Genomic DNA, 20,692 nt, shown 5'->3' with positions numbered 1-20,692 from the left:
GTCACCAGTGGTGTGCCCCAGGGATCTGTTCTGGGACCCTTGCTGTTTGTCATTTTCATAAATGACCTGGGTGAGGAAGTGGAGGGATGGGTTGGTAAGTTTGCCGACGACACGAAGGTTCATGGGGTTGTGGATAGTCTGGAGGGATGTCAGAAGTTACAGAGGGATATAGATAGGATGCAAGACTGGGCGGAGAAGTGGCAGATGGACTTCAACCCAGATAAATGTGTAGTGGTCCATTTTGGCAGGTCAAATGGGATGAAGGAGTACAATATTAAGGGAAAGACTCTTAGTACGGTAGAGGATCAGAAGGACCTTGGGGTCCGGGTCCATAGGACTCTAAAATCGGCCCCGCAGGTGGAGGAGGGGTTAAGAAGGCATATGGTGTGCTGGCCTTTATCAATCGAGGGATTGAGTTTAGGAGTCCGGGGATAATGATGCAGCTATATAAGACCCTCGTCAGACCCCACTTGGAGTACTGTGCTCAGTTCTGGTCGCCTCATTACAGGAAGGATGTGGAAAAGATTGAAAGGGTGCAGAGGAGATTTACAAGGATGTTGCCTGGATTGAGTGACATGCCTTATGAGGATAGGCTGAGGGAGCTCGGTCTTTTCTCCTTGGAGAGACGTAGGATGAGAGGAGACCTAATAGAGCTATATAAGATGTTGAGAGGTATAGATCGGGTGGACTCTCAGAGGCTTTTTCCCAGGGTGGAAATGGCTGCTACGAGAGGACACAGGTTTAAGGTGCTGGGGGGTAGGTACAGGGGAAATGTTAGGGGGAAGTTTTTCACACAGAGGGTGGTGGGTGAGTGGAATCGGCTGCCGTCAGTGGTGGTGGAGGCAAACTCAATCGGGTCTTTTAAGAGACTCCTGGATGAGTACATGGGACTTAATAGGATAGAGGGTTGTAGGTAGGCCTAAAAGGTAGGAATATGTTCGGCACAACTTGTGGGGCCAAAGGGCCTGTTTTGTGCTGTAGTTTTCTATGTTTCTATGTTTGCGTGGGTTTCCTCTGGGTGCTCCGGTTTCCTCCCACAGTCCGAAAGATATGCGGGTTAGGTGGATTGCCCATGCTAAATTGCCCCTTAGTGTCAGAGGGATTAGCAGGGCAAATGTATGGGGTCATGGGGATAGGGTGGGATTGTGGTCGGTGCAGACTCGATGGGCCAAATGGCTTCCTTCTGCACCGGATTCTATGATTCTCTCCACATTTGGAAGGAGCTTACCTCGAAAGCCTCGCGTACAGCTGCACGTGTACTGCATTGTGCCATCTACGACTGAACTGGAGCATATGCCTCCATTTGAACAGGGTGACCTTATGCAGGGGTCAGGAAATTGGCACAAGTCCCCAAGGTAACCAGACCGACACCTGTGTACAGCAAGAAAGAGAGAGTGAGCTCTTTATGCACCTTAGAGAGTGAGGCAATTAATCAACAATTACTCAGACAGTCAGTACTCAAGAGATGGCAAAGTCTTAAGCCCTTCTATAAACCAACCAACCAACTAAAGTATACAACTCTGGAAGGTCTCAGGCATTTGTTATGTTCCAGTTGGACAGCATAAAAAGGCAGCAAGTATAATTACAATAGTACAAATTGGAGATGCGGAGCTCCCACTCTCAGTCACGGCTTCCACTTCCCCCACGTTGAGAAGAGATCGGGCATAACCATGGCATCCTGCATTGTCAAACATCTTGCTGGCATGTTGTGCATGAAGAATGGCCAACGAGCCCATCGATTGAGAGTAGCTGCCACCTTCGGAGTGCCCCCACCAACTAATCAAGGCCTTTCAGACGTTGGAGGATTTGACAGGGTGGATGTGAAGATGTGGCTCCCACTTCTGAGTACAGTAAGAAGTCTCATAACACCAGGTTAAAGTCCAGCAGGTTTATTTGGTAGCAAATACCATAAGCTTTCGGAGCGCTGCTCCTTCATCAGATGGAGTGGAAATGTGCTCTCAAACAGTTTCCACTCCATCTGACGAAGGAGCAGCGCTCCAAAAGCTTATGGTATTTGCTACCAAATAAACCTGTTGGACTTTAACCTGGTGTTGTGAGACTTCTTACTGTGCTTACCCCAGTCCAAAGCCGGCATCCTCACATCATGACTCCCACTTCTGAGGCAGAGGAAAAACCAGGCGCCTTAAACACAAGATGGCCATGAACGAATCCAGCAGGGAGCTCAGGAGAAACATGTTTGTGCAGAGAGTGGTGAGAATGCAAAACAAGAACAGAAAATGCTGGAAAACCTCAGCAGGTCTGACAGCATCTGTGGGGAGAGAATAGAGCCAAAGTCTTCATGTCTGGATGACCCTTCATCCAGACTTGAAACGCTGGCTCTATTCTCTCTCCACAGATGCTGTCAGTCTTAGAGATTGAAGCAATTAATCAACGATTACTCAAAGACAGTCCGTACTCAAGAGACGGCAAACCCTTAAGCACTTTTATAAACCAGCCAGCCAAAATATACAACTCTGGGAGGTCTGTTATTTGTAATGTTCCAGTTAGACAGAACAAAAAGGCACTAAGTACAGTTACAATATTATGAAAATGACCCTTCACCTTCATCCAAACTTGAAACATTGGCTCTATTCTCTCTCTAGTCAGTCCATCACGCAAACCAGCCTCCCATCCATTGACTCGGTCTACACTTCCCACTGCCTCAGAAAAGCAGCCAGCATAATTACGGACCCCCCCACGCACCCCGGACATTCTCTCTTCCACCTTCTTCCGCCAGGAAAAAGATACAAAAGTTCTGAGGTCACGTACCAACCGACTCAAGAACAGCTTCTTCCCTGCTGCCATCAGACTTTTGAATGGACCTACCTCGCATTAAGTTGATCTTTCTCTACACCCTGGCTATGACTGTAACATCACATTCTGCACTCTCTCCTTTCCTTCTCTATGAATGGTATGCTTTATTTGTATAGCGCGCAAGAAACAATGCTTTTCACTGTATACTAATACATGTGACAATAATAAATCAAATCAAATCAAAAAGATCTGCTGAAATTTTCCCGCATTTTCTGTTTTTGTTTCAGATTCCAGCACCCACAGTATTTTGCCTTTAACTTGATGAGAATGTGAAAACTGGCGACCACAGGGTACTTGAGGTAGATAGCATTTTTGTCTTTAAGGGGAAGCTGGAGAAACACAGGGGAAGCAGTAATAGATGGAATGTTGTTAAGGTGAGCTGAGGAGGGATGGGAGAAGCTTGATGTGGAGCACACATCTGTGTTAGCCGAGTTACGTGCTTTACTGCTGTGAAAATTGTCAGCACTTTCAAAAACAACTGGGCAGGAAATTAGAGAAAGAATTCAGTGTGGGAGGCGGGGGTTAACTTCTCAACTGAGATTTTCCTCCAGGGGAAGGAATGAGAAGAGAAAAATTAGGACAATTACATAGACCAATAATGGGACATTAACTGATAGCATCGCTGGGTAATAAATCTGCAGCACGCGGAGAAGGTTGGGTTTTCTCAGGGTTGTAACTGGGCCCCCTGTTAAACGCTCAAATCCAACAGCTTGTTCTCGTCAAGCGGCCCAGGTCCAGGAAAGGGTCTCACTGCGGCTTGGTGCGGGAGACTTTCCCACACTGTCATCTCCCTGGCCGCCAGGACTCTGAAACATTCGCGCGACCAGCTGCGTTTCATCACCCCATCTCCGCCACCAAATCTCCAGTCGCCGGTCCAACGGTCTCTCCCTGAGCTGCGCGACTGCGGAGCAACCTTTGGAGGCTCCCGCGCAGGCACCGGACGCTAAGTTATTGCGTGCGAAAGGCGCAAGAAAAATTTAAAAGCAGCTTAAATCCCCTGCGCACTCCAGATTAAAAAAAAACAAATCAAGAACAGGCAGCTTGTTAACCCATTGCAGTTAGAAGTTGCACACTTCAATTCCTGCTCCGCCAATGTTTTATTTCAGGGCAGTTTTAGACAGTGCAGTTGTTTCGCTGTTTCATCCCATCATTTCCCTCCCACCGGCCTGGAGAAAGGTCGGATCGTTGCTGTAGAGAGCTTTGTTTGTGATTCACAGGCTGCCAACTTGAAATTACTCCGGGGACGGGTTGGGGATATGTGGGCGACGTATAAAATCGCACTTGGAAGCGAGTTGGGGTTCAGTTGCAGGAAGTAAAGGCTATTTCTTACACTCCAGGTGGCCAGATGTGGCCCGCAACTGTATTTACAGCGAGCGCCATTTGAGGGCAGCTGCAGAGAGAGGCCACGCTTGTCAACGCCATCTTTATGTGGGGGTGAAGGGGCAGGAGAGTGGCATTAAGGCGAGGGGTGCCCCTTACCCATTTTCCTGTCGGGGGAGGGACATTCCTTTCCTGACATCGCCTCATTGTTGACCGTCAAGTTTTAAGGGAGTTCCTATTCTCGTGAGGTTGTGGTCAGTTGTGGTCAATTCTACCGATAACCAAAGCTTCCCACATCGAACACCACTGCAATGCGAAAAAAAGACTTGCACGTATACGGCACTTTTCTCGAAACTGGACATCTCAACGCATTTTACAGCCAATGGAAGTACATTTTGAAGTGCAGTCACTGTCGTAACGTAGGAAACGCAGCAGCCAAGCTCTACACAGCAAGATCCCACAGACAGCAATGCGACAGACAGCAATATCGAGTAGCACAGTGGTTAGCACTGCTGCCTCACAGCGCCAGGGACCCGGGTTCGATTCCCGGCTTGGGTCACTGTCTGTGCAGAGTCTGCCCGTGTCTGCGTGGGTTTCCTCCGGGCGCTCCGGTTTCCTCCCACAGTCCAAAGATGTTCTGGTTAGGTAGATTAACCAGATTAAGTTGCCCCTTGGTGTCAGGGGGACCAGCTAGGGTAAATGCATGGCGTTATGGGGAAAGGACCTGGGTGGGATTGTGGTCGGTGCAGGCTCAATGGGCTGAATGGCCTCCCTCTGCACTGTAAGATTCTATGATGACGATCAGATCACCTGAAATGTCAATTGAGGGATAAATGTTGGCCAGAACAATAGGGATAACCTCCCCCCTCCCCCCATTCTTCTTCAAAATCATGTCATGGGATCATTTACATCCACCCAAGCAGGTTGATAGGGCCTCAGTTTAACATCTTATCTAAAAGAGAGCACCCCTGCCAGTGCAGCACTCCCTCAATAGTGCATGAGAAAGACAGCCCAGATTTGTGTGCTTACGCCCAGAATGGGATTTGAACCTGGAACCTTGAGGCTCAGAAGCAAGAGGCGTTACCAACTGAGCCTCGTAGAATACTAACAATTGTACAACTTGATCAGGAAACACCACAAATTCACTAACGACCAAGCAAATTCAACGAGACCAGTAATCTGGAAGTGGATCAGCCAATTCAGGCACACCAAGGTTCCAAAAAACAGCAATATGATCAACTACCAATGATTTGGCGGCACGGTGGCACAGTGGTTAGCACTGCTGCCTCACAGCGCCAGGGACCCGGATTCGATTTCCGGCTTGGGGCACTGTCTGTGTGGAGTTTGCACGTTCTCCCCGTGTCTGCGTGGGTTTCCTCCGGGTGCTCTGGTTTCCTCTCCCACAGTCCAAAGATGTGCGGGTTAGGTGGATTGGCCGTGCTCAATTGGCCCTTAGTGTCGGGGGGCAAGTTAGGGTAAATGCATGGGGTTATGGGCATAGGGCCTGATTGGGATTGTGGTCGGTGCAGACTCGATGGGCCGAATGGCCTCTCTCTGCATTGTAGGACTCTATGACTCTATCTCGTTTTTGAGGTAGCAGGGTCGTTTGAGACCTCAGAGGATGGTTGTCCCTGTTTTGCTGCGAGTCACTCCAGACCCAGGTAGGGGGGGGGGGTCCTATGTTGGGATTACAGGGCATGGCCAATGTTGGAACCAGTGAATTTTCGATGGTAAATGGCAGAAAGGCCGGAGCTTCAAGGATAACCATAGAATCCCGACAGTGCAGGAGGAGGCCATTTGGCCCATTGAGTCTGCACGCACCAACTCAGCATCCCGTCCAGGCCCTCCCCATCTCCGTAACATTTAGCATGGCCAATCCACCTAACCTGCACATCTTTGGAGTGTGGGAGGAAACCGGAGCACCCAGAGGAAACCCATGGAGATAACAGCTGCTTATAGGCAGAGGACCCTTCAGGAAGAAGACTCGTGTTTCCTTTACGTACACGTGAAAACGTATTCTTTTTCCCGGTCTGGTGCTTCCGAAACATTTTCCCAGTGTCAAACAAGGCCTCAGGCCTAGTTTGACCCCAAAGTGACGATTTATGGGGTGAGGGAGCAGTTGCGCCGGATGGGGGAACGGGAGTTGAGAATTGAGGGGAGTTGATGAAACGGTTTTTCTTCAAACAAAAGACGAACATTTACCAGGTGTTTTTTTAACAGCAAAAGCAGTAATCAGGTCTCAGAGAGGTGTCCATCAGGTCATGTTCACTAATGGAAGGTAACAAGGGAAGGGGTTTTACCCCCTCGCTCGTCCCAAAACCGTAAAATCCCACCCGAGGTCAACGGATCTTTCCATGGTCCGCCCCTCGCCCACTCCGATTCCGGTGGTGGGCGGGGTGGGAAAATTCCGGCCATGGATTTAAAAGGACTTTCCTGCTGTCAGAAATCGGTGGGCTGCCATCACGCAAACCAGCCTCCCATCCATTGACTCTGTCTACACTTCCCGCTGCCTCGGCAAAGCAGCCAGCATAATTAAGGATCCCCACGCACCTTCTTCCTTTGGGAAAAAGATACAAAAGTCTGAGGTCACGTACCAACCAACTCAAGAACAGCTTCTTCCCTGCTGCCGTCAGACTTTTGAATGTACCTACCTTGCATTAAGTTGATCTCTTGCTATCCCATAGCTATGACTGTAACACTACATTCTGCATTCTCTCCTTTCCTTCTCCATGAACGGTATGCTTTGTCTGTATAGCACGCAAGAAACAATACTTTTCACTGTATCCCAATGCATGTGGCAATAATAAATCAAATTAAAACAAATCAATCAACCAGTCTGAGCTCCTTGACATTCACTGCAACCTTGAAGTTGGCGATCCCAAAGTCTCGCTCCATTGGGGGTGGGTCAGCCCATGGTGAACTGTGACCCACAGTTTTGGAAGCCCTAGACATATTGTTCATTTGAATTGAAGATGGGAGGTCACTGCAAGCAACTGAAGAGGCAAGTGCAAGAATCTGGACAGGGAAGAAATGGACAGTGGATCTGCGCTTAATCAGATCATGGCTAGAATCTGTTCCATAGAATAGAATTCATAGAACAGAATCCCTACAGGACAAAAGGAGGCCATTCGGCCCATCAAGTCTGTAACGACCACAATCCCACCCAGTCCCTATCCCCATAACCCCATGCATTTACTCTGCTAATTCCCCTGACACTCAGGTCAATTTAACATAAGAGCATAAGAACATAAGTAATAGGAGCAGGAGTAGGCCATCTAGCCTGCCCCGCCATTCAATAAGATCATGGCTGATCTGAAGTGGATCAGTTCCACTTACCCGCCTGATCCCTATAACCCCTAATTCCCTTACCGATTAGGAATCCATCTATCCGTGATTTAAACATATTCAACGAGGTAGCCTCCACCACTTCAGTGGGCAGAGAATTCCAGAGATTCACCACCCTCTGAGAGAAGAAGTTCCTCCTCAACTCTGTCCTAAACTGACCCCCCTTTATTTTGAAGCTGTGCCCTCTAGTTCCAGTTTCCTTTCTAAGTGGAAAGAATCTCTCCACCTCTACCCTATCCAGCCCCTTCATTATCTTATAGGTCTCTATAAGATCCCCCCTCAGCCTTCTCAACCTAATCCGCACATCTTTGGAGTGTGGGAGGAAACCGGAGCACCCGGAGGAAACACATGTAGACATGGGGAGAGCGTCCAAGACTCCACACAGACAGTCACCCGAGGCCGGAATTGATCCTGGGACCCTGGCACTGTGAGGCAGCAGTGCTAACCACTGTGCCACCCATATCATGATGCTTTAGTGGAGGGATTGATATAGGTCCAGAAAGCCTGGGACAACTCCCACTCTCTTCTTTTAAGTAACATTGTAGAATTCTTTACGTCCACTCAAAATGGAGCCTTAGTTTAATCTTTCATCCTTCAACCGTGCTGCACTGCCTCAGTACTACACTTGAGTGTCCGCCTTGATTTTTGCCATGTTGTTAGGTTGATGCTGGAGGTGAGTAGAAATGGGAACAGGCATTTTGTGATGTCTTACATGGCCAAATAGTCTGTCAGAATCCACTTGTTTTGAACTGAAACATCGATATCGGACATTTAGCTGACGTCTCGGTGGAGCGCGGGAGCAGAACGGCACCCCAACAAAAGTCAGGAAAGGGTTAAGAATTGACCTGGTCATTGGTCGGTTTGCAAGCCGCCGGGACGGAACAGGTCAGCGTGGCCATGGAGACATTTAGCAAGTCTTTGTATGTGAGGGAACCAGCCTTCTCCCAGTCACAATTCAGCAGCTGGCCCACCAGAAAGAGCTTACATTTTTGAGGGGGAGGGAGGCGGGGAGAAGAATTAGTCCCAAAAAAAAAGGCCTATACATCAGTCCAAAAAAAAAGTGAAAAATGATTGAAAATGATGAACGATGCCACAGAGGGAGTCTCCCTATTGCTGTTTTGTGGTGACCATTTTGCCTCCTTTTGTTTTCTCCTGGTGGACACAAGAATTAAGACTAAAACACAGCATTGTGGGGAATGAAAGGGGTCGCGGGGTCACCTGCTGCACAATGAGGTCGATTCAGGCCTTGGGCCTCGTTCTTCCACCCTTAAAGTCCAGAGGCTGCATTCCACAAGCTTCTGTCTCTACTGCTGCGGAAATTGGCTGATCCACAAATCATAATCTACCCGGATAATGAGGGATTACACAACCCCCTCCGAGGCAGTCTCATTCCATCTCACAGCAGCCGCTATGGCCCTTTGAGGGCTGAACTTTGTTTCCCTTCCCCACAAAACAGAGCCGGCTTCTCACCGTACAGCCTTGACTTTTTCCTGAAAGTGCCACTCTCTTTCCTTCCCCTCTCAGAGATGTTTCTCTCCCCAGTTGTTCAGTGTGGAAAATCCATTGGCCAAGAAAATCGGGTGCAATATCAAATGATTCGCTACCACTCCTGGTGCGGGCCTGTTACACAAAATCTGATTCCGCACTAATTCTACTTTTGTTACCAGGCCTCTGCATCACTAACCACTCTCTGGTTGGGACAGAGTTGTTGGGGTGGCACGGTGGCACAGTGGTTAGCACTGCTGCCTCACAGCGCCAGGGACCCGGGTTCGATTCCTGGCTTGGGTCACTGTCTGTGTGAGGTCTGCATGTTCTCCCCTGTGTCTGTGTGGGTTTCCTCCGGGTGCTCCGGTTTCCTCCCACAGTCTGAAAGACGTGCTGGTTAGGTGCGAACAGGCGTCGGAATGTGGCGACTAGGGAAATTTCACAGTAAATTCATTGCAGTGTCAATGTAAGCCTTACTGGTGACTAATAAATAAATAGATAGAAGGTGGCAGAACCATCCCCAAGCAGCACATCACTGTGTAAGCGGCCGGGATACAGGCCAACAGAGTCAATGAGACTTCTCTTTATAAAAGAATTGGGGGAACAAAAATTAGGCGTATACCATAGAATCCCTGCAGTGCAGAAAGAGGCCATTCGGCCCATCGAGCCTGTACCGATCACAATCCCACCCAGGCCCTATCCCCGAAACCCCATCTATTTACTCTAGCTAGTCCCCCTGACACTAAGGGGAAATTTAGCATGGCCAATCCACCTAACCTGCACATCTTTGGACCATTATTTTCAAATACCTCCCTCGTTCTGTGTCCTCCTGTGACCCTCCAAGATTTCTGTACTCTCGTAATTCTGGCCTCTGAATTTAATCTCTCGACGAGTCTGTGTCTTCAGCCGTCGAGACCTTAAACTCTGAAATTCCTCGCCACAATCTCTCTTTTCCTCCCTCTCCTCAAACCCCATCTCTTTGACCAAGATCTTGACCAAGATATGGGCAGCACAACAGCACAATGATTGCCTCACAGTGCCAGGGAAACAGGTTCAATTCCCGGCTTGGGTCACTGTCTGTGTGGAGTCTGCACATTTTCCCCATGTCTGCGTGGGTTTCCTCCGGGTGCTCCGGTTTCCTTCCACAGTCCGAAAGATTTTGATTTGATTTGATTTATTATTGTCACATGCATTAGCATACAGTGAAAGGTATTGTTTCTTGCGCGCTATACAGACAAAGCATACCGTACATTGAAAAGGAAACGAGAGAGTGCAGAATGTAGTGTCACAGTCATAGCGAGGGTGTAGAGAAAGATCAACTTAACGCGAGATAGATCCATTCAAAAGTCTGATGGCAGCAGGGAAGAAGCAGTTCTTGAGTCGGTTGGTACGTGACCTCAGACTTTTGTATCTTTTTCTGGACGGAAGAAGATGGAAGAGAGAATGTCCGGGGTGCGTGGGGTCCTTGATTATGCTGGTTGCTTTGCCGAGGCAGCAGGAAGTGTAGACGGAGTCAATGGATGGGAGGCTGGTTTGCTGGTTAGGGTACATTGGCCGTGCTAAATTCTCCCTCCGTGTACCCAAAGAGGCGCCGGGATGTGGCGACTAGGGGATTTTCACAGTAACTTCATTGCACTGTTAACGTAAGTCCACTTGTGACACTAATAAACTTTTTTCTTCTGATCACCTAGCCTCACATCTCCTTTAATTGCTGAGTCTCAAGTTTTATTTGCTAAATGCCTTGTGGGGGAGGTGGTGGTGACAATGTCAAAGGAGCTATAAAAACAACAAAAAAAATTGTTCCCATAAATTGAAGTTAGGACAATTCCCCTCGGGACTTCAATTTGCCCAAACCCCCACCTCTTCCAAGCTAGTTCAGCGAAGGCTCCAAGCATTGCTTTTACCCTCTGCGGCTTGCTCCCACATGGACCGGTGGCCTGACTGAACCAAACTATCAAGAAAGGCAGTGTTTAGTCTGTCAGCGCCCAGGCTTAATGGCTGAGACCTGGCCTCAGTCTGTGTGGCCTGCTTCACTGAACAAAGAAATACACTCATGTGGTTGAAAAGCAGTGAGTCAGTCGAGGGAAGGGGGAGACCCTTAATTATGAAGAAGCCCGAATTGTGCACAAAACAAGTGCGTGCGGAGGTTTGTTAAATTTTGGTTTACTCGTGCGGGTTTAGCATCCGAGACATTTCTGAGCTGTCGCTGTTTAGCACCCTGTAATCTGTTTTCAATAGTACCACCATCTTCTGGGCTCATGTTAAGGCACTTGCCCGCAATAAAATGGGGACAGGGTCAGGGGCTGCCTCCCAGATAATAAAAATGTCACCCAGGTGAAGTAGCACTGCCGACTCCCCCCAACTGCTATGTCGCATTTTCCTACTCTGCGTCTCACTGTCTTGGAACTACTTCCAGCAAAGTTATTACTGCCAGAGATCCTGGTTGCCATGGTTTCACCACAGGCGAATAAGCAAGACTCAAACAGCCCGCCAGTCACACCGATACATAATTAGTCACCAGTGTCCCTCTCCGTACTGTTGATTTAAACTAAAGCTTGGAGGAAAGCTTCAATTTCACAGCGTAGCCACTTGAAACACATATATATATTTTTTAAAATAGCTGCACATTTCTGCACTGTTAGTTCCGAATATAATATTTAAAGCCCGGTTGTTTATAATGAGCTTAATTGATACAGAGTAGTGAATCTGTAGAATTCACTACCACAGAAAGTAATTGAATCATAGAATCCCGACAGTGCAGAAGGAGGCCATTCGGCCCATCAAGCCTGCACTGACAACAATCCCACCCAGGCCCTATCCCCGTAACCCCACATAATTACCCTTCTATTCCCCCTGACACTAGGATCAATTTAGCATGGCCAATCAACCCTAACCCGCACATCATTGGACTGTGGGAGGAAACCGGAGCACCCGGAGGAAACCCACGCAGACATGGGGAGAACGTGCAAACTTCACACAGACAGTGACCCAAGCCGGGAATCGAACCCGGGTCCCTGGCGCTGTGAGGCAGCAGTGCCAACCACTGCGCCACCGTGCCGTCCCCGACACTGAACAACATCTTACTCTCCCTTCCCATAAAACACCACATTTCTCTCTTCCGCAACAGCCAGTGGCACCCAGAGACTCCAGCCCCTGATTAAATCATTTTTAAGTCAACTTTTTGGATGTTTGGGGTTGGTTGTGGGGGAGGGGGTTTGGGGGAGGCAAAGTGGGCTTGGTTTAGCCACTGCACTGGAGTGTCAGTGTAGACTTTTGTCTCAAGTCCTGGAGCTTCAAGCCAGACCTTGTGACTCAGAGGCGAGAGTGCTTCCAACTGAGCCACAGATGACACTTCACATCACAATATTAGTGTGGAGTTAGGAGATATATGCTTGCAATGTTTCACTCTGTAAATAAATGCAAAATGTATCATCTGTTACCAACTGGTTTTCAAGAATAGAATGCCCTCGGGAAAATGCCGGGGCCTTTCAGTGCCCAAAGGGCTGTACCCCCAGAGGAGTCAGCACCGTGGGGGGGGTCGGGGGGTGATGGACAAGGAAATCAAGACCAGAACCACAGTATCTGACAAGCCAAAGTAACCTCACCACTCCAACCCAGTACGAGGTGGGGCTGGGCACGCCAACTCACTCTGCATTGGTAAGATTCTTATTTGCACCCATTGGCCGGAATTTTGCCGGCATGCCCCGCCCCGATTCCGGGGAATGGCGAGGCTCGGAGGACAGCATTCTCCGTTGGCCTCGGGCGGGATCGTACGAACCTCGGGGCGGACGTGCCGGTAAAATTTTGCCCATTGTCTTGGTTACCGGTTCCAGCCTGAGGAAGGAATGATTCCAAATAAGCCTGTTAGACTTTAACCTGGTGTTGTGAGACTTCTTAAAGGTGAGTGATATGGTTAACGTGGGAAGAAAATCTTTCGGAACAACCTAGTAGTAAATAATAGGTGTATAGTTGAGCAATGACATCACTGGTTCCGGAAAGTTACCAATCAGGAGAACAATTACAACTAAGAGTAGAAAATTTACATTTATATAGCACCCGATACTTTACAGCTGTGCTAAAGCCTTGTAGTGGGACTTGAACCTGCACTGGTCTGGATGAATGTAACGCCAACAGTATTCACAAAACTCAACATGATCTCGAACAATGCAGCCTGCTTGATTGGTACCCTATTCACCACCATCAACATTCACTCCCTCCGCCACCAATGCACAGTGGCAGCAGTGTGTGCCATCTCGAAGGTAGGTGAACTGTGGCCACTCACCAAGGCTCCTTCGAAAGCACCTTCTAATCCACGACCACTTCCATCGAGAAGGACAAGGGCAGCAGACACATGGGAACACCACCACCTGCAAGTTCCCCTCCAAGCCACTCACCATCTGATTTGGAAATATATCGCTGGTTTCTGTGTTGGGTGAGCACTGTGGATGTACTTACATTAGATACAGGCTGCAGTTCAAGGAGGTAACTCATCACCACGTCAAGGGCAATTAAGGATGGGCAATAAATGCTGATCTAGCCAATGATGCCCACATCCCGTGATGAAAAAGAAACCCAGAACCATAATAAATAATAGATAATAAAGAAAGCGAATGGAATGTTGGCATTTAGAGCTAAAGGAATAGAATATAAAGGTAAGGAACTATTGTTGCAACTATACAAGGCATTGGTGAGGCTGCATCTGGAGTATTGTGCACAGTTTGGTCCCCTTATTGAGGAAAGATGCAGTGGCATTGGAGGCAGTTCAGAGGAGGTTCACTAGATTGATTCCAGAGATATGGGGTTTGTCGTATGAAGAGAGATTGAACAGTTTAGGCCGATACCCTCTGGAATTTAGAAGAATAAGGGGAGATCAAATTGAGATATACAAGATGATAAAAGGTATGGATAAAGTAAACGTGGAGCGGATGCTTCCTCTTGTGGGACATTCTAAGACGAGAGGCCATAGTCTTAGGATAAGGGGCAGCAAATTTAAAACAGAGTTAGACAGATTTTTAATTGGTAATGGGTTGAAGGGTTATGGGGAGAAGGCAGGAAAATGGGGATGAGGAGCATATCAGCCATGATCGAATGGCGAAGCGGACTCGATGGGCCGAATGGCCTAATTCTGCTCCTATATCCTATGAACTTATGATTTCAGAGGTAAGCATTGACAGCATTCACAATAAAAAATGGGCTGAAGTTTTCCCATATTTTTCAAAGCATCAGGGTAAGACGGAAAACCGGCGTGTAGCTCACCAGCTGCCCAGCCATTTTCACTTCAGAACTTGAGCCTCTCAGGGCAAAGGAAATGAGTGGGTTGAGGTTGTGCCATCACTCTGGTGGGCCAGGTGCTTGATAGAGGTGGCAAGGCCAGCTCCACAGAGATTGGAACATTAGCCTTAAAGGGCACCCCGCTCAGCACACAAACTGAATGCCCCCCATAGCCCAGCAATCCCCTCTCCCCAACAGCAGAAACTGCCCCCCGCCACACCCCTCTTCACACACACCCTCACATGCATCAGGAAACCACCTCCTTCCCTCCACCCCACCCCTGTTCTCCCCTTGCATGCATCGGGGCAATCCCATCTCCGTCTCTTCCCTCTCACCCTCGTCTCGGGGGGGGGGGGGGGTGGTCACTCTCCCCAGGGGGGTCACTCTCCCCACTTCACAGCATCAGCTGTCCCCAACACAGATAAGGGGGAAACCCCTTCCATGAGGTTCCCCAGAGGATGCACCCCTGGCACTGACCTCTGTCATGATGTGGAGATGCCGGTGTTGGACTGGGGTAAACACAGTAAGAGTTTTAACAACACCAGGTTAAAGTCCAACAGGTTTATTTGGTAGAAAATGCCATTAGCTTTCGGAGCCCTGCTCCTTCGTCAGATGGAGTGGATATCTGCTCGCGTATGCATTCCATCTGACGAAGGAGCAGGGCTCCGAAAGCTAATGGCATTTGCTACCAAATAAACCTGTTGGACTTTAACCTGGTGTTGTTAAAACTCTTACTGACCTCTGTGCCAACCTGGTGGTGCCAAATTGTGCCGGGGGGCAGTGCCCAAGCATGTCCCTCTTCCCATCGGGGCTATACTTACCTTGATGCCCCCGGTGGGATCCCCTCAGCTGCTCTCTGTCATCACAAACCTGTAGTGAACCTTGCCGATGTGATGTGAGGGGGGGGGACATCCTTTAAACATATGCTAAAACATTAACATGTATTTCAGTGATGTTTCCACCCTTTCGGTTCCCAATTCTCTCCCATGTCACCGTTCTCTCTCACAGCGAACATTGGCTGAAAATTGCCCCCCGTGGTGTGTGACTTTTCGATTGCTAGCTTGGTATGAAAATGGGGATTTCTTTTTCAATCTCTTTCTCGACCAACACTCATTAACAACGCTAGATCACAGAATAAGTATCATAGAATCCCTGCAGTGCAGAAGGAGGCCATTCGGCCCATCGAGTCTGCACCAACCACAATCCCCATAACTGTACTTATTTACCCTACTAACCACCTGACACTAGGGTTAATTTATCATGGCCAATCAACCTAACCCGCACATCTTTGGACTGTGGGAGGAAACCGGGGCACCCGGAGGAAACCCACGCAGACACGGGGAGAATGCGCAGACTTCACACAGTGTCGAAAGCCGGGAATCGAACCCGGGTCCCTGGCGCTGTGAGGCAGCAATGCTAACCACTGTGCCACCGTGCCGCCCCTCTCTGTCTTGTTCGGCGTGCCATCTTTCTTTCACTCCTTACAACAGCATCCAAACACTATTCAATCCATTTGGACTCCAAAGTTCTGCAGAGTTACCACAGATCTTTGCCAGAAGCACTGTACAGATCCAAGAGAAACCTTATTCAAAAAGATTTTAGAAGCCAGGCATATTTCTGGGGTCTCAGGAGACTAATGACAGACTTTTATTTGGCCAAAAGGAATGGCCAAAGGCAACACCCATGCAGTTTGGCTCACTCCCTGCTGTCCAGAGACACCAGGTACATGGCAATCTGTATCGCATGGGAGCTGAAGGTTGGGTGCACATTATAATGGGACAAGTGGGTCCATCTCGCCCCTGGCCTTGAAAGAGATGCTGGTGATACACAAAAATGGATCAACTCTCCTTCCGCCTGTCACCTTCACGTCTTCTTAGCATCCTTTGCTGCCACCTTCTCGCTGCCCATTTCCTCCTCAAGCATTTTCAAACTCAAATTCTTGGTATTTCAAGGCCTCAAGTTTGGCTTTCTGCCAACGATTGTGCTCTTCTGTAATCATACTGCTCAGGAATCCATGGCAACTGGAAGGAGCCATGTGCTAGCTGACGGGCAGATAGCACACTTAGGAAAAGAACAAGAACAAAGAATAGTACAGCACAGGAAACAGGCCCTTCGGCCCTCCAAGCCTGTGCCGCTCCTTGGTCCAACTAGACCAATCGTTTGTATCCCTCCATTCCCAGGCTGCTCATGTGACTATCCAGGTAAGTCTTAAACGATGTCAGCGTGCCTGCCTCCACCACCCTACTTGGCAGCGCATTCCAGGCCCCCACCACCCTCTGTGTAAAAAACATCCCTCTGATGTCTGAGTTATACTTCGCCCCTCTCAGCTTGAGCCCGTGACCCCTCGTGATCGTCACCTCCGACCTAGGAAAAAGCTTCCCACTGTTCACCCTATCTATACCCTTCATAATCTTGTACACCTCTATTAGATCTCCCCTCATTCTCCGTCTTTCCAGGGAGAACAACCCCAGTCTACCCAATCTCTCCTCATAGCCAAGACCCTCCATACCAGGCAACATCCTGGTAAACCTTCTCTGCACTCTCTCCAATGCCTCCACGTCCTTCTGGTAGTGCGGCGACCAGAACTGGACGCAGTACTCCAAATGTGGCCTAACCAGCGTTCTATACAGCTGCATCATCAGACTCCAGCTTTTATACTCTATACCCCGTCCTATAAAGGCAATGATTAAAGCTCTCGGGAAAGAAGGCAAGCTCTGGTTTTTGACCTCCCTAACGTGGATACCGGCGATAAAGTCTACTTCACTACGAGTCGTGATTAATCCAATTGGGTAGAGAAGTCAATTCCCTTTCCAAATTCCAGCACAATGGCACAGTGGTTAGCACTGCTGCCTCACAGCGCCAGGGACCCAGGTTCAATTCCCGGCTTGGGTCACTGTCTGTGTGGAGTTTGCACGTTCTCCCCGTGTCTGCGTGGGTTTCCTGTGGGTGTTCCAGTTTCCTCTCACAGTCAGAAAGATGTGCTGGTTAGGGTGCATTGGCCATGCTAAATTCTCCCTCAGTGTACCCGAACAGGCACCGGAGTGTGGTGACTAGGGGATTTTCAGAGTAAATTCATTGCAGTGTTAATGTAAGCCTACTTGTGACATTAATAAATAAAATTTACTTTACTTTGTGACGTTCTTTCTTTCGTCCCCTACTTGTGACACTAATAAACATTAACAATTGGTCGCGGGAAGGCTGTGTGCTTGGATAATAGACCAATGGCCAAAAGAGTAGGGGGACACAGTGGTTTGAGGTAAGTAGTCATGTGATAACACCTCACAGAATCCACGCAACCAGAGTTGGCAACTCAACCTTTCATTGTGACAGAGTTTAGTTTATTTATTAGTGTCACAAGTAGGCTTACATTAACACTGCAATGAAGTTACTGTGAAAATCCCTCGTCGCCTCACTCCGGCGCCTGTTCGGGTATACTGAGGGAGAATTTAGCACGGCCAATGTACCTAACCAGCACGTCTTTGGACTGTGGGAGGAAACCAAAGCACGCGGAGGAAACCCACGCAGACATAGGAGAGAATGTCCAGACTCCGTCCAGACAGTGACCCAAGCCAGGAGTCGAACCCAGGTCCCTGGTGCTGTGAGGCAGCAATGCTAACCACTGTGCCGCCGTGTCAGAGATTAAGCACATGGAGGCTTTGGTTTCAAGAATGGATCATGCCTAAATATTATTTTCCTCTGCAGTCATATTGTCATGGTAAGAAGTCTCACAACACCAGGTTAAAGTCCAACAGGTTTATTTGGTAGCAAATACCATAAGCTTTCGGAGCGCTGCTCCTTCGTCAGATGGAGTGGAAATCCATATTGTCATCACAGAGAGACATAGCATGGCAGATGGGGGGGGTGGGGGGAGACGACTTTTTGTGGCAGGGTGTCTGCGACTGAAGTCAGGGGTGCTCATGAGCTACTCACTGACTCTGAATGCATGTGATCAACAGTTTATGTGTCTCTAAATGCTGCCACAATATTTAAAAACAAGCATTGTAGCCAAGCTGTACACAAAACACTGACTGGCAACCCCAAAACACGTCATGTGTTATCCAATGCACCAAGTTCAAAGTCACATGGCTGCTGAAGAATAGAGGCCTAATCATCGCTTCATGAGTATTATTCTGGCGAAGAGCCTTGGCGTTTAGTTCACCCTGCTCCAGAGAGTGAGTAAAGTCACCACCCAATGTTGCACGTTTTGGTTCCACCCCTGTGCTGAGTTGGCTAATCTCTCCTATGTCTGCATGAACCAGCCATGCAAAGGTGCTTCACTGCCAGGCTGAAGAGGAGAGGGAAAGTCAGACTGAGTTAGCAAATCTCAGCAACTGGGGAATGGCAACTCCTCTCCGCCTCTTGGCCTCAAGGAGGTAAAGGGCAAAAACCAAGCAGGATCTCACTCGGAATCATTCTGTGGTCAAAAGGCCGCTCAGTGATCATCCTCTGAAAACCTAAGCTCATCCAAACCTCTGCTGCCCATATACTACCTCACACTCAGCCTCATTCACCCATTAGCAGTGACATAAATTGGTTTCCAGCTTGGAAATGCTTTGTTTTTTAAATTCCTATCTTATTTTGCAATGTCTTCCATGGTTTCGCCCTTTCCTGTCTCTGCTACCTCCTCCAGCCTCCAACATCTCTGCACTCGTACAATTCTGGGCCCTTGTGCATCCCGATATTGTAATATCTTCCGCCAGTGGCTGTTGCTCCATCAGCTGCCAAGGCCCTAAGTCCTGGAATTTCCTCCCTAAACCTTGCCCTGTTTCTATCTCTCAGTAAAGATGTGCAAAGATCCAAAGTCCAAAGGTATGCGGGTTAGGTTGATTGGCCATGCTAAATTGACCCAAGTATCAGGGATTCTCAGGGTAAATATGTGCAGTTACAGGAATAGGGCCTGGGTGGGATTGTGGTCGATGGGCCAAATGGCCCATCCTTCTGTACTGTAGGGATTCTAAAGTAAAGACTTTTATTAGTCACAAGTAGGCTTACATTAACACTGCAATGAAGTTACTGTGAAAATCCCCTAGTCACCACACTCCAGCACCTGTTCGGGTACACTGAGGGAGAATTTAGCACGGCCAATGCACCCTAACCAGCACATCTTTTGGAGTGTGGGAGGAAACCGGAGCACCTGGAGGAAACCCACGCAGACACGGGGAGAATGTGCAAACTCTACAAAGACAAGTGACCCAAGCTGGGAAACGAACCCAGATCCCTGGTGCTGTGAGGCAGCAGTGCTAACCACTGTGCCACCGTGCCGCCCCTTCTTCCTCTTTCTTTCTTTCGCTCCCTCTTTGAGATATTTCTTAAAACCTACCCCAGTGACCAAACATTTTGCTCAGCTGTCCTACTGTCTGATGTGGCTTGATGCCAAATGTGAAGTGATGGTGCTCTTGTGATGTGCTTTGGGGCATTTTGTAAGTTGTTGCTGTAAAGCAGCCTGCCAACAACCAATGCGACGCAGTGGAGGATGTCTGGCACCAGAAATCACCAAACCAAACACCTTTGAGAGAAGAAGAAGAACGGAAAAACAAAATTGGCCCAAAAAAAATGGATTCTGGTGCTTGCTTCAGAGTGTTGCTATGGCAACTAAGTGCCCTGCGCTTGTTGCATTGAGTAAAGGGGACCCCCCCTCCCCCCCCCCCAGGTTACAACATGGATGACTTTTTGGGCTGCAATTTTTTGGGGGGGATAATGAGGAGATGGCAGTGGGTTAATGAATAAGACCATATCAGTGAGAAATTCATTCTGTGCCTCTCAGGATGCTGCGTGCAATCCACTGTTTGTGTTGGCATTCAAAATGGCAGCCATCCAGCTCTTTAAAGGATTATTGCCTTGTAAACAATAGCAACTCATCTACGCATCGCAGAGAGTGCAGGGACAATCAAGTCAGCACTTCCTTAAAACATGATCAACTGGTTTGGTATTCCCTGGGAGAAAAATGGGAGAAATCTCTGCCTGGATCCCAGGTAAGGGTTGTTCCTCTGCAGTGAAACTTGCTCACCAAGAAAGAGATTGCGGCCCGACCCATCTCAGTGTGTACTTCAGGGGTGGCGGAGCAGATCACCTAACTAAGCGCATTGCCCCAGGATTGCAAGTGTTGCTCATGCAGTTGATCTGTCTTGACATGAATAACCCATTGTGAGGATTTTTTTACAACATCAATAAGCCATTATATTATCCGACAGATAATGCGACGTAGCTCACCTGAGTTGCTTACTCATCTGCTTACACCTTTCTGGGTGGTATCACCCTAAGTGTTGGGGAGCGAAGTTACAGAATGATATTGACGTTTTGAGCCTGTTTGAATGGACTTACCTTGCCTTAAGTTGATCTTTCTCTACACCCTAGCTATGACTGCAACACTACATTCTGCACTCTCTCCTTTCCTTCTCTATGAACGGTATGTTTTGTCCGTAAAGCGCGCAAGAAACAATACTTTTCACTGTATCCC

The 20,692-nt window shown here is 48.5% G+C and overlaps 1 protein-coding gene across 1 annotated transcript in view; it reads right to left on the bottom strand.

The window, feature by feature from the left end:
- Positions 1-20,692, bottom strand: part of notch3 (notch receptor 3) — a 241,975-nt gene that overhangs the window by 122,627 nt on the left and 98,656 nt on the right. The window contains exon 3 of the mRNA XM_078235047.1: positions 1,229-1,371. Within this exon, the coding sequence (XP_078091173.1) occupies positions 1,229-1,265 (37 nt within the window). The 5' untranslated portion in view covers positions 1,266-1,371. The remainder of the gene's footprint in view (positions 1-1,228; positions 1,372-20,692) is intronic.

The sequence above is a fragment of the Mustelus asterias genome, chromosome 19 (assembly GCF_964213995.1).
Source record: "Mustelus asterias chromosome 19, sMusAst1.hap1.1, whole genome shotgun sequence".
NCBI classification, from domain to species: Eukaryota; Metazoa; Chordata; class Chondrichthyes; order Carcharhiniformes; family Triakidae; genus Mustelus; species Mustelus asterias.
This window is presented reverse-complemented; position numbering and strand designations above follow the sequence as displayed.